The sequence below is a fragment of the Nothobranchius furzeri genome, chromosome 10 (genome assembly GCF_043380555.1).
Source record: "Nothobranchius furzeri strain GRZ-AD chromosome 10, NfurGRZ-RIMD1, whole genome shotgun sequence".
NCBI lineage: Eukaryota > Metazoa > Chordata > Actinopteri > Cyprinodontiformes > Nothobranchiidae > Nothobranchius > Nothobranchius furzeri.
The window spans coordinates 53,366,005-53,379,750 of NC_091750.1; the positions used below are offsets into that span (position 1 = coordinate 53,366,005).

The following is a 13,746-nucleotide window of genomic DNA, read 5'->3' on the forward strand; positions in this document are numbered from 1 at the left end:
ATGAATGAATTAAGAACATACGCTCATTTGTAGAATAGGGCTTGGGGATATCACTTAACTAATACAGCATTGAGTTCTAGCTCTTGGTCTGAAACATTGACACTTTTGTGTTTTCCAAAGCCAGCTGGCAATGGCGGCCATCTTTAATTGCATGGACTCTAACAGTTAATCAGTTGTAGAAAGATTTTTAAAGATCACTTTCTGACAACATTTTTCCAGGTGTGAGATTTTTCGCTGATACTACAGACAAGCAAACATACCATTATCACCGGTCAGTAGCGGAGATTTTTATTCACCGTTTTAGATACGTCAGAGACTTTTACCTAGGTAAACGTTAAAAGCTCTCCTTAATGGAAGTCGTCCTGATTTCATTCTCGTAACAAACAGAGTTCATATTCCAGCTGATGCTAATGAAAAACTACAATCTGAGTGACAGATCATATTAGCGTTTCCATCTTTTGCTGTGAGTTTTCATCTCATTTTTGTTCTTCTGACATGAAATGAGTTTGAATTGATTCTTTTTATCACCTAATGAATTCTGTGTTATAAAACCAAAACAATCACTGTATGAATGAAAGCTGCGGGTTCTCATCGCCATCTTCTATCATGGCTGTTTGAAGTATAACTGGCCACAATTTGCAATCAGAACAACGGCACTTATGTAATTAATTACCACTGCTCAGGGTTGTTTCTCAACACCACAATGTACTGATTAGCCGGAAAAGCCTTCTGCAGAACAGATCCATGAACACAGATGTAGGTTCCATATTTTAAAGTCTTGAAGTAAAATAGACAAGATTTAATCACACAGAGCAACAACCTTGTTGCTGCGTTCCCGGTGTTGGATGTGTTGGTACTGACAGAGCTCCTTACACATAAATCGGTTCTTTGTAACCCATCCACCAACTCATTTAACACTCAAGCTGGGCAAACACAAGTGTAACACCGAGAGTGCTAAAGCACGTTGGCAGTGGAGCACTGTAAAAAAAAAAGAAGTGTTTAATAAAGGTTTTAGAATTTGGCCCTTTTGAAAAAACAGTTCAGTTGGACACAAAAATCCCAGTTGTCCTATGAACTGTCTCAGAAGTCTCATCTTTAATTCAATTCAAAGCATCAATGAGATCACCTGGTTTCACAGAGTTTCAACAAATACTCCTCTTTGGTGGTGAATTATTTCCATCACTTTAATCATTCACGGCTTAAAAAACACACGTTTGCTGGAAAACCATATTTGATCAAACACCTCAAAGGTGTTGGTTTGTCTTTGAGCTCTGCTCTTCCACTGAATTGCTATCAAATTTTCAAACAGCTATAAAAATGCTTATAATATATTACTGTAACAAACTGCAGAACCAGTGGATGCAACATGTAATAAACATGGCTAGCAGCCAATCAACAATGGCATCAAGGATCTAAGTTAGCATCAAAGGTTCAGAGTGAGATTATCTTAGTTTGGACCAAACGTCTTCTCTATTTTGGCCCCAGAGGCCCCTCCTTGTTCTCGCATTATGTTTCTTACTTGTTTTAGTTGTACTTTCTTTGGGAATGGATCAGCACACATAGACATGAGGATGATGGATTGATCTACTGGGATGACATTTTAGCTAAACAAAACAAACTGCTTCATTTGTCCATTATAAAACACAAAGGACAAACCAACTATAATGATATTTGGCACATTAGATATATATCAGTGAACCATGTTCCATGTGATGGTGGTGAAATTGTGGCTCAAGAAAATATTCAGGATTAAAGTTTGAGGTGATTTATTACTAATATATTACAGCGAAGGTTCACTGAAAACATAAACTTGTTTTTCACATCCACGCCGAATGTTAAAATAGTCTTCTTCATCCATTTCCTGCTTTAGCTACTGCTGGAAATAGGCGGGGAACAATCGGGTCAGAAAAATCCACACAGATCTACGCCACTCTGCAATTAGTCTTCATGGACTCACCCATCTCGGCCTAAGACTGGTGAAGGCTGTTGTTAATTTAGCTGCAGGAGAGAGCAGAGCAGGTCTGGGCTAGTAAAAGCTAACCATTAGCATTAACAACCCCACAACATGGTCTTGAGTTATTTATGGAGATAAAACATCAATGTTGCATAACGAAATGAAGCAGTAGAAGACTTGTGTTGCTGTTAGCAATCAGAAGTGCATATCATGATTATTATCTTCCCCCCGGAAACAGGAGGGCGGGAGCTTTTTGTCCACAGAAACATACAACCTGCGAGGGACCAAATCAACTGAAGTAACAAATGTATGCTCTCCTTCAAATAGACTGAAAGGAATAACTTTTCTCATTGGTAATAAATTCGTGCTGTGGGCGCAGTTGTTGCCAAGCAGGTGGTTTTGAATCCCACCTGCACGGCCTTTCTGCGTAGATTTATAGTCAGACTTCCTTCCACAGACCAAAAACACACGCCAGGCTGATTGAAGACTAATTGTCCCTAGGTGTGAATGTATGTGACTGGTTATTTGTCCCAGTTTGTCCCTGTGATGGGCTGGAGACCTGTCCAGGCCAGGGTGGAGTCCCCCACCTCTCGCCCAATAACCACTAGAGTTAGGCACCAGACCCCTGTGATCCTGCTTAGATGAATGAAGATTAGATCAGTTATTTTAAGATTGACTGAGATTATAACCAATTAAATTACCAGATTACAAAAAAAGAAACAAACACATCTTTGCTGTTAGCATTCCTTTGCTAGCGTTTGGCTTGTTCAGCGTCACACTTTTGTTCCGACTGGATGGAATCCAAACAGCCAAACATTCACTAATGACACCTTGCTCCTCACCATATCAGAAATATGAGTGGTGTGTTTTAATCTATATGCACTCGGTCACAACGGGGTGTGGAACACCACACGACTCAAGGTCTCTATGGTGTTTTTAATCTATCACGAGGGTGTTCCGCTTTAGCTCAAATCCACCAGCGCCTCACACTGCGTGGCGTCGACTTAATTTACTGTCTCATAAAGCAGGACCCTTTGAGACTTTAATGATGATTAGGGGCCATCCGGAGAACCAATAACAGCCAGGAGCTGGAATGGGGAGGGGGTATTACACTCCTCTGCACACCTTTACTCCAGATCAGCCCGGACTCTTAATCTTCATCTGCATGCTTCCTGTGTTCTCAGGTGACCCGCTGGTGTGAGCGCTACACACTCCCAGGTTTGGTTTTGACCTGCAGAGCTGCTCCCGTCTGCAGACCAGCTGGTCGTTATTTACTGAAGCTCTGAGATGTGTCACACTGTGGTTCTTCTAGTTGGCTGAAAGTGTGTGTGGATTTCTCCCCCTTATTTTAACAGCATGCAGGGCTGATAGGGGTGCATTTATAGCTGATTATGACTCATATCAGTTAAATAAAGAACTGTTTGTGTGATTTTTTTCTGCAAAAAAATGCTGTCAGTTTGCAGCAGGTATCTGTCAAAGGAGTCTTTTTATATAAACTGTTTGTCTAGCGAGGTGAATTTTTGTGTGATCACTGATAAGCTGCCACTGATTTCTGTTTTTTACTTATCCTGTGGATTGATTGTTAAATTGAACAAATGGGAATGAATTGGCACAACAGCATTTGTGGCTCGAGTGACTGAAGGAAGTTGTTTCGAAGAGAGGTGATGTTGTCCCATATTTTCCTCAGCAAACTCAATGAAGAGGACAATCTGGGGTCTGCAGACCTCTTAGTCTCTGATGAGATTACAGGGACCAAAATTTAATAGAGACACAAGCAAAGGTTTGAGATCCAGGCTGGAGCAAGGCACGATGGCAGTAATGTCACTGTCATTACAACGTTTATCAGGAGTGGCACACACACACACGCACACGCACGCACACACACACACACACACACACACACACACACACACACACACGCACACACACACACACACACACACACACACACACACACACACACACACACACACACACACATGCTTTTCCCTGTATTGATCAGTTGGACAAAAAGAGTTGAGGTCAGCAGGCATATGTCTAAATTTCTTTCTCGCCGTCTCTCACACTCCATTTGTCTCTGTCTGATCAGAGACTCTCCTCCCCCCATCAGGGGGCCGTGCTACTGTACATCCATATATTTGCAGCCCCCCCACCCACCCCCCCACCCCACTCTCACTTGCTGTCGTTTCTTTGTGCCCGTCTCTTTGCCCTTCACTTGACACACATAAATCAATCAGTCCAATTTCATCCAGAACAAAGCCTGATGGATTTGCTTCTGTACCGTCGTCCTGATAAAGTAACAGGATCCAGGGTGTAATTATCCTCAGAATTAGATGATATGGTTATGTGACTGTGGATTTGATTTAGCTTCATTTTCAGGTATCACACACACACACCACTCACACTTTTTTGACGGTATTCCAAAACAGAGGACAGTTGATCAGTAGACCTAGCCTAGACATTATTACTCTGATTACTTTTATTGTTTCAGCCATGAACTAAAACAGATCCTTGAGTGTTTAAACTATCGCCCACTGGTTTGTGGACAGCTGTTTGAAGCATCAAGTTCAGCATCTAGAAGTTGTTATCTTGAGTTTTTGCAGCTGACAATGAAGCAAATTTGAATGAAAACCTTAAATTTGTGTCTAATGTTTATTAAAGGTGTGGTTTACTTATTTATTCCATACATTTGCAGTGTTCTAGTCTAAATCAATGCCATGTATGATGCACCTGTTCTCAAATGCAGACGTTTTCTGGTGCAGAGGTGAGCTGAAGACGGCAGGATTACTAATTATTATTATTGATATGCACACACCTCACTTCTGATTGGCTAACAGAATGCATCCAATGTTGCTAAGTCACCATCACTAAACACTCTCTGCTCTCTCCTCGCTGCAAAACATTTTTAAAGAAGCCCTCCTGTGGGCGGGCACAGCAAGCCAAGATGGGCGAGGCCATGCATACAAAATCACAGTGTGACAGAGCTATGTGAGGATCTTCAGATCCTAGCATTTTACCGTTTATTTTCTCTATCAGAAGCTAACACAGGAGATAGGTGGAGAAGACTGTTTCCATGTTAAGTCTGCATGAAAAATTCAGAAATAATCATTAAAATATGTTTTCTCAGTCAGCCACACCTTTAAACAACTATATAATAATAATCTGTTTTATTTCATCAGGTAATAACAGTAATAAAGAAGTAAAATCGGCTCTTTCCACCTTTAGATCCTCCAGCAGAGGACAGTAGACGTGTAAAGGACTGGTTATGTCAGGTTTATGATGAAGACTCTAATCCTAGTACTCCAAAATCTCTATAAATATTCTGTTAGTGTTTTTGCTGTTTTTTATTTATTTATGTGCTAAATTTCATTAATCCTTTAATTATTTTTTGCATTACGTGTTTTTGTTTAACTGTACAGCCTTTTGTTCTTTATTCGTCTTTGCTCCTGCATGTTGGAAATCTGATTTTCCACTGTGACACCAACATGTCCCAGCTAAGGGACAATAATGGGATAGCATTTATATTCTATTCTATTCTATTCTATTCTATTCTATTTAGAATCTTTAGGCCCAAAAGTAATTTGATCATTATTAGCAACATTAGTCCATAATAGGTTAATAAAGCATGTTTGTTTGATTCTTTTTATTTAACCTCCTAGGGCCCTGTGTCCACATATGTGGGTATCGGCTCCTTGGATTTTAAAATGTGATTGTCTTCTACTTAGACCTCTTTGTTATTATTTATAGACAATTGATTTAGCCTTTATTTAAAAACCAATTATTGTATTTTGTTTTGGGGATGTTTGAAATTTCAGTTTTATTTTACTTTTATCCTATTTTAATTTTGGTAAAATTGTTTCCGGTAATTACAGTTGACTATTCTGTAATAGCCAGATATGTTTATTTTATTTTTTTCATCACAACAGACACAAGTTTGGGTCCCAATAGGTTAAATAGGTAATTCTCCAGTGGGCAAAATTAAAAGCAATATACAGTTTGGCAAATAAGTATTTAGTCAGCCTCCAGTTGTGCAAGTTCTCCACGATGTGATATGAAAACCTTCCATCAGCAAGAGCATTGAAGATGAAAAGTGGCTGGGTCTTTCAGCATGACACTGAGCCCAAACACATCGCCCAGGTAACGAAGGAGTGGATTCATAAGCAGCATTTCAAGGTGCTGGAGTGGCCTAGCCAGTGTCCAGATCTCAACCTCATAGAACATCTTTGGAGGGAGTTGTAAGTTTGTGCTGCCCAGTGACAGCCCCAAAGCATCTGTGCTCTAGGGGAGATTCGCGTGGAGGAATGGGCCAAAATACCAGCAAGAGTGTGTGAAAACCCCGTTAGGACTTACAGAAAACATTTGACTTCTGTCGTTGCCAACAAAGGATATTTAACAAAGTGCTGAGATGGACGTTAGTTATAATTATTTTCCACCATTATTTGCAAATAAATTCTTTAAAATCAGACAATGTGATTTTCTGGTATTTTTTAATCATATTGTCTCTTACTTGAGGCATGATGGTCCAGCCAGCTCTGTCAGAGGTCGTGATGTAAATGCAGCGTGGCTGAATTAACATAGATGTGTTCAGAAGGCTTTAATGAAAACTTTTGGTAACAGATTCTGAATCTTAACGCTCTCTCCCAAAGATAGAGCTGATAGCTGATCAATACTTGCCAGACTCGATCAGTCGATAACCTCCCCCGGTCTAACCCAGCTAGCCGCTCACTTGCTGTTTAAGGTTCAGCTGCAGCACCTCAGGGGTTGATTTGTCCTCCAGCGCCTTTGTCATTTGTCTTCAGACGTGTCTCCCATCTGAAGGCTCTGGTCTCTCCATGTGCCCTTACCACCCGTCAGTGATTTATACTTGTCCCTGTTTGTCACTACAGGTCCATGCTCCTTTGCACAAAGTCAATTAGACTCATTCTCATTTTGTCACTGAGGGTGAAAGGGCCTCACACGCACACATAAAGTCAGGACTAACCTATTTCATTTTCTCTGTGTTTGTCAAAATTGGATAAGTTCTTTTTTACACCGTAAAAAAAACGTTTTTTCATGTGGAATTACAGAAAAACACATCCCTTAATTTGTAGTTTTGCTCTCCCTCTACAGGCAAGTCTCAAGAGCTGTGAGCTGTGAAGGAAACAATGCTGCTTCTCAGGTCCAGCTTTGTCATCAACAAGCATGCATGGAAACTGTAAAGAGAACTAACACCATCACTATGCATTACCAGGCAGCATAGGCCATGCTTTGATGTTATTAGTATGCATTTAAAAACCTGCTTGTCAGGACTGGGCTTGAGCTTGTGTTGAATGCTAACGAGCAGGATGAGAAAATTTAAGCAAGAATTCATAATAATTGAATCTCATTTTACCTTTTCTTTTAAATAAAAGTAAGACACTCTCTTACTTTCTATTTATCTTGTTTTTGTTAGTGTGTTTGTCATTTTGCAGACATTTACAAGTCAAAGGAGTTAAGACAGCAAAAATGAAAGAGAACAGTAATTTTTAACAATCCAGCATCCTTCCACTATCCAGCCACGACAGTCATTTGTAAGCTTATGATCACAGATCCAAAGCAGACCCTGATTGATTGTCTACTTAAAAAGATTCACAAATGCTCCAAACGATCAATAAGTCAACATTTTGGTGGCTACACATCAGATGAAAGGTTAACATCTTTATCTTCAAGGATAAAGCTGATTTGTCAATGTCAACCTGTTCTTTCTGAGGAGCTTTCAAAGAAGAGAGAAAGCAAAAACCAGTTTAAAAGGGAATTAAATCAGGACAAATTCACTGCATATTCAGTCAGCTTTCAAATGAAGTCATACTATTTGTGACTGATTTGAACTGGACTTATTAGCGTCTGTCTAAAATAGTTTATAAAATGTTAGAGTGAGTAAATTTGTATTTAAACTGATCCGAGTGACAAATTAAATTGATCTAATTAATTGTTCATCTAATTCGAACATCTGTGGTCTAATAAGCAAATGAATGAATAAACAAACAAATGAATAAATTGAATAAATGTTGTCTTTATATGTGTCGTTTATTTTTGTTTTTACTTCCTGTCAAAAATAAAAAATGAAAAATTTGCAAATAAACTAAATACCTTGCCCTCCAGCTCAGTAGGGGGCAGCGTTTACATGTTCAGATGTATATTTAAGTCACGTGACCAGGAAGTGAACGTGGAAAAGACGTGGCACATAAACACAGGAAGGAAGAAGTCGCTCCAGGTTTATGATGATATCCTCCAGTACTGCTTTGACCAGGCAGTTTACATGACAGCGTACATCATCACCTAAAACAAACGGATCGTGATTAATGTCAGTGTGACAGGTAATATTTACGTCTATAACTTTCTTAGCTCCTCTGGCTAGCTGTATTAGCTCGCTAACACTTCCTCACCTGGCAGCTAGCAGCTAAGCTAACTGATTAGTGTTGATAGGTGCTATGGGTTAGCCGTCAGAAGATGTTAAACAATTCAGACTAACTTATAACATTTTATCAAATATATATATGGTGACTTTTTTTACATCGTATAAACGTATTCACCCGTAGTAAGTAAAAATATGAGTACAAGTTAGCCTTCGATAAGGGTGTTTTCCCACTATGTACCATCAGTGTGACGACTGTATGACAAACGTATTCATCGTTTATTTCAGGACTTGGAATAAAAGTTAAAAGCCCCAAAGCACAAGCAGGCATTTTAGCTCTGATGCGCACTTTTATTCAACTTTCAGTCTCAAAGTGCACTAAAACACTAAATATCAAATAAATCAGAATCAGAAAAGGTTTATTGCCATTGTCATTGAACAAAATTCACAAACTAGGAACTTGCTTTGGTACTAATGTGCTACATATAACATGAACACACAATAAGAATAAAAATAGAATACAACTTTCAGCTATAAAAATGGCAGGTAATATGGCCGATAACGTGACGATGTTTCGAGTACAGAAGACCAGCATGGTTGTGTGTTTATAATCTATTCACAAGTCCAACGGCAGATGGAAAGAAGCTGTTCTTGTGACGGGAGGTTCTGGTCCGGATGGACCGTAACCTCCTGCCTGAGGGAAGCGGCTAAAAAAGTCTGTGGCTAAAAAAGTCTGTGTCCCGGGTGAGAAGGGTCAGCTGCTATCCGACCTGCACGCCCCCGAGTTCTGGAGACATACAGGTGCTGGAGAGATGGAAGGCTGCAGCCAATCACCTTCTCAGCAGAGCACACAATGCGCTGCAGTCTATGTTTGTCCCTTACTGTGGCTCCAGCGTACCACACAGCGATGGAGGAGGTGAGGGTGGACTCAATGATGGCCGTGTAAAACTGCACCATCATCTGGGCCGGCAGCTTGGCCTTTTTCAACTGCCACAGAAAGTACATCCTCTGCTGGGCCTTTTTGAGCAGGGAGCTGATGGATGGCTCCCACCTAAGATCATGTGTGATGGGAAGGAGTCCACAGTGGTGACGGGGGTGTCCGTCAGGACGAGGGTGAGAGATGGGGCTGTGACTTTCCTGAAGTCCATAATCATCTCCACTGTCTTCTGAGCATTGAGCTCCAGGTTGTTGCTGCTGCACCAGTACACCAGCCGATCCACCTCCCTCCTGTAGGCGGACTCATCACCGTCAGAGATGAGCCCGATGAGGGTGGTGTCGTCCGCAAACTTGATCAGTTTAACGGAGTCATGGCTCGAGGTGCAGCAGCTTGTGTACAGGGAGAAGAGTAGAGGAGAAAGTACACAGCCCTGTGGAGATCCTGTGCTAATAGTCTGAGTGGTGGAAACATTCTTCCCCAGCCGCACGCACTGCCTTCGGTCCGTCAGGAAGTCAGTGATCCACCTGCAGGTGGAGTTGGGTACGTTGAACATGGAGAGCTTGTCCTGGAGCAGAGCAGGGAGGATGGTGTTGAACGCAGAGCTGAAGTCCACAAACAGGATCCTAGTGTAGGTTCCCGGGGAGTCCGGTCACGTTGAATTTAAATTAATGAAATGAATTTTGTTTCTAAATATGAGTAAGTCAGATCGAGCTGAATCTAATTATTTCCAAAATTATCATAATCTCAAATGTGAGTACAATCACCTGATGTTTGTATTTAATGCTTATCCTAAATTAAAAAAAAATGTTTTTGCACAAAAGCATCAGGTTTGATCTGGCCAGTATTTTGTAATCATTACAACACAGGAACATCTTTTTGAGATACGTCGGTGACTTTGAATCGTACCATCAGTTAGGATTTGGTCTGATTTCCATTCATGAAGTTATGCTTTAATATCCAAATTGTGCATTTATTCTTTATTTTAAGGTCTGACTGGAACAAAAGTGGGTATGAGGAATGGTTAAAGGAATGTGAACTTTTGCAGCCTTCAGCTAACTTATTTTCAGATTTGAGTTAAAGCTATGCAGTGTTCTTCATGTGGTCAGAACACAGCAAAAACTCAGATTTCTGTTATTCACCCCCAATCCATCAGATTGAATAACATGTTGGTCTGGTTTTCGGCTCCAGATTGTTTAAGGTAGACTGGCCTGCCAGACTTGTCCTCTGTTTAATTCTACACAGAGAACCAAGGAAGCATGGGGCTGGCTGGTCAGGCGATGTTTAAGGAGCTTCCTGTCACTGTTGTCATCCTATAAATGGGCATTAGCACCAATTCATTCTCTCTTAGATTATTTTTTATTCAGCCCTTTTTAGAGTTTCTTTTAACTTTTACTAGCCTGGCAAGCCAGACAAAATAAATGTATTATTTATTTTTATTATAATATTTTTATTATTCAAACTTTGCAAAGCAAGAATTTGATCTAGTTCACTAGGCTAAACTTTTACACCATAACAAAGCAGTGACAGATTTTTTATTGTTATGCACTTTATTAATGTGGTGCAATTAAGGTTAGTGTGGTATATGTAATAAATGATGATGAAAAAATAGTAATATTAATCTGATAATTCAAGGTAATAATTTACTTTAATTAGGCATTTCTATGTTATTTTTAGAATAGATTTTGTATTTTTCTTTTACTTTTTCCTCCCCTGTTGTTTTCAGTTCAGTGGTGCGTCATTTAGATAAAGGAACTCAAATGTGCTCTAACAAGTGGTTGTCCTGTCGATCCAAGAGTTAATCATTGTTCTGAGCATGTAATTGTTTACTTTTAGAGAATGTTCTCAGTATTTTTACTTTTGTTGGGTCATTTAAGTTTTGGATTATGTGCATACAATTAGGCAAAATGTAAAGGCTTTAATTATTTTGTGTTTGCATGTTTCTGACTGGTCAAGTATTATATTTATCTGCTTCAATCTCCTATTTAGAGCCTTTTTTGAGTATTGCATTCTTAATTTACTGAAAGAGAAAGTATTTGACAACATGAAAGACATTTAGAACGTCAGGACTCGATCTGAGGATGTTGTTGTTTTATAAAAACACACATTGCTTCTGTTTTCAACACAGCTCTTGTGGCTATGGGTCTCTGCAAGTGTCCCAAGAGAAAGGTGACCAACTTATTCTGCTTTGAACATCGTGTGAACGTGTGCGAGCATTGCCTTGTTTCTAACCACAACAAGGTAAGTGGAGGGAGGGTACACCATATCCCAGGATGCACGTTTTTTCAGAACTTGCAGCTTTGTGCTAACACACACTGTTCCACTGTGCTGCCCTCCAGTGCATCGTGCAGTCTTATCTGCAGTGGCTTCAGGACAGCGATTACAACCCAAACTGTTCTCTGTGCAATAATCCACTGAACACACAAGACACAGTCCGACTGATCTGCTACGGTAACGTTGTCACATCTTTTGGGGGGGTTTCCAAAACATCATAAATAATGAGTTCATACTTTACATCCAAGTTTTTTTTATTTTTTTTTTTATCTATAGATGTGTTTCATTGGGCGTGTCTTAATAGCTTGGCATGTCGGCTGCCCCTCCATACGGCCCCAGCAGGGTACCAGTGCCCCACCTGTCAGGGTCCAGTATTCCCACCGTCTAATCTAGCCAGCCCGGTGGCTGATGTGCTGAAACAGCAGCTGTCATCTGTCAACTGGGCTCGGGCTGGTTTAGGGCTACCACTGGTAACTGGCTTCTGCTTAATACTTTTCTTGTTTTTATTTAAAACAACATCTAGTTAATTGTTTATGTTTAAATGGAATTTTTGACAGATTGAAGAACCTGTCAGGACCCTTGAAGAGTCCAGAGCTAATGATGTCTCTGATTACACAGACTGGTCAACATTTGATGGTAATCCCTGATCTGTCCACATAATTAAGTCATTTTAACGGGATTTAAATGTATTTTAATAGTTCGTTATTTTTCTACAGCCCAAGAAAACAATGAGCTGTACCCCAGTCAGTCTTTCAACACCAACCTCAGCCCACTGCCTGTCCCACCTTCAGCCCAGGACGACGTCGGAGGGCTTCATAAAAATGGGGATCCAAAAATAAAGGAGCACTCCGTGATAAACTTCACTACAACTGCTGCCAATGACACAGTAACATTACACACAGGTATATTCACCAAGCTTTCTATAATTCTACTTCATTTTTAGGAGGTTTAAATAACTCTTTCTGCATATGTAATGATGAATGTGGAAAGCTAAGCTTGGATGAGGCGCATCACATCATTTGGGTTATGTTTTCAGCTAAACCGAAACAAATAATTTGGCGGTTTTTGACTCATTGAGTAATTGTGATAATCTTGATTTTAGTATTTTATTGTTTATTTGTGAAGCTCCACACACAGAATGATCATTGTTTTTTGGTGCAGCATCATCACCGAGAAAGGTCTACGACACACGGGACGCTGCTTACAGCTCGGTCACACAGATTGACTTTGACGATGACAAGTACCGGCGGCGACCAGCGCTGAGTTGGTTTGCACAGATTTTGAAGTTAGTTTTATGTTACTGTTATTGTTTTATGTGTGTGTGTGTGTGGAAATTAGATCTTACATTAGAATTTGGGAAAAAGTCTTTGAATGTCAGATTTATTTTATTCCTTAATCTTTTCAGGAATCGTATCGGTGGAAAGCGGACATCTCTGTCCTGGAAACAGCGAGTCTTCATGCTTCTTTTGGTTGGAGTCCTGGGATTCTTCACACTGATCATCATCATGGCTAAACTTGGACGTGCCTCGGCCGGTTCAGACCCCAATTTAGATCCCCTTCTTAACCCCAACATTCGTGTGGGCAAAAACTGATGAGAGCTTTAAACCTCCATAAAGTGACTGAAGTGGGACCTTCAAAAACACTACCTGCCCAGCAGAGGGAGCTGTTTACTCAACTTTAAGAGACTGGTTAGCCAGTCTGAGCTGGCCAGGACCTTTCAGAGTGTAAACAAACATTCATGGCACCATTCAGCAGTTCTCCTGTGATCCACAAACTAACAGTGACCAACAGAATTTATTTATCCAGTTATTGTTGCTTTAATGAGGGGAAATACTTAATTCTGGTAACATTTTGAGTGAAATTTGAGTTAAATGGTTTTGTTTTTTCTAAATACAGCGTTGATGTTGAGGAAACATGCAACTCATGCAAGCAGAAGTGTCAGCGTGTCCTACACTGTTTGCAGCGGAACAATGAAACAGTTTGAACCCGCTGGTGTGATGTGATGTCTGGAGTCAGACATATTCTACATGTGCTACACTACTATGAGCATCAGAATTCCTTCTAAAAAAAACAGAGTGGTTTGGCTTTAGCTTTTCCAGATAAACTGTATGCACATTTTCTTGAATTTTTTGACTGTACATTAAACGGGAGATATAAAATATTAGTGTATTTATTTTGTCCAAGGTTGAAATCCTAGATTAATGCTAATTT

General features: G+C 40.1%; 1 protein-coding gene across 2 annotated transcripts; it reads left to right on the top strand.

The window, feature by feature from the left end:
• The first annotated feature begins 8,125 nt into the window (after positions 1 to 8,125).
• zfpl1 (zinc finger protein-like 1) lies at positions 8,126 to 13,694 on the top strand. 2 transcript variants are annotated; one of them, XM_015961201.3, is made up of 8 exons: positions 8,126 to 8,289; positions 11,390 to 11,502; positions 11,601 to 11,712; positions 11,812 to 12,005; positions 12,093 to 12,171; positions 12,252 to 12,437; positions 12,697 to 12,820; positions 12,941 to 13,694. In XM_015961201.3, the coding sequence occupies exons 2-8, from the start codon at positions 11,401 to 11,403 to the stop codon at positions 13,125 to 13,127; spliced, it is 984 nt and encodes a 327-aa protein (XP_015816687.3). In that variant the 5' UTR covers positions 8,126 to 8,289; positions 11,390 to 11,400; the 3' UTR covers positions 13,128 to 13,694. The 2 variants fall into 2 exon arrangements, with proteins under 2 accessions (XP_015816687.3, XP_054586655.2); XM_054730680.2 differs by having other exon boundaries at positions 8,127 to 8,276.
• The last annotated feature ends 52 nt before the right edge of the window (positions 13,695 to 13,746 follow it).

Bases quoted from the DNA above. Each gene is read 5' to 3' on its own strand.
- zfpl1 (XM_015961201.3), top strand. From the start codon at position 11,401: ATGGGTCTCTGCAAGTGTCCCAAGAGAAAGGTGACCAACTTATTCTGC. The intron at 11,503-11,600 runs GTAAGTGGAGGG...GCTGCCCTCCAG, and splicing joins TTGTTTCTAACCACAACAAG to TGCATCGTGCAGTCTTATCT. The intron at 12,438-12,696 runs GTATATTCACCA...TTTTTGGTGCAG, and splicing joins CACAGTAACATTACACACAG to CATCATCACCGAGAAAGGTC.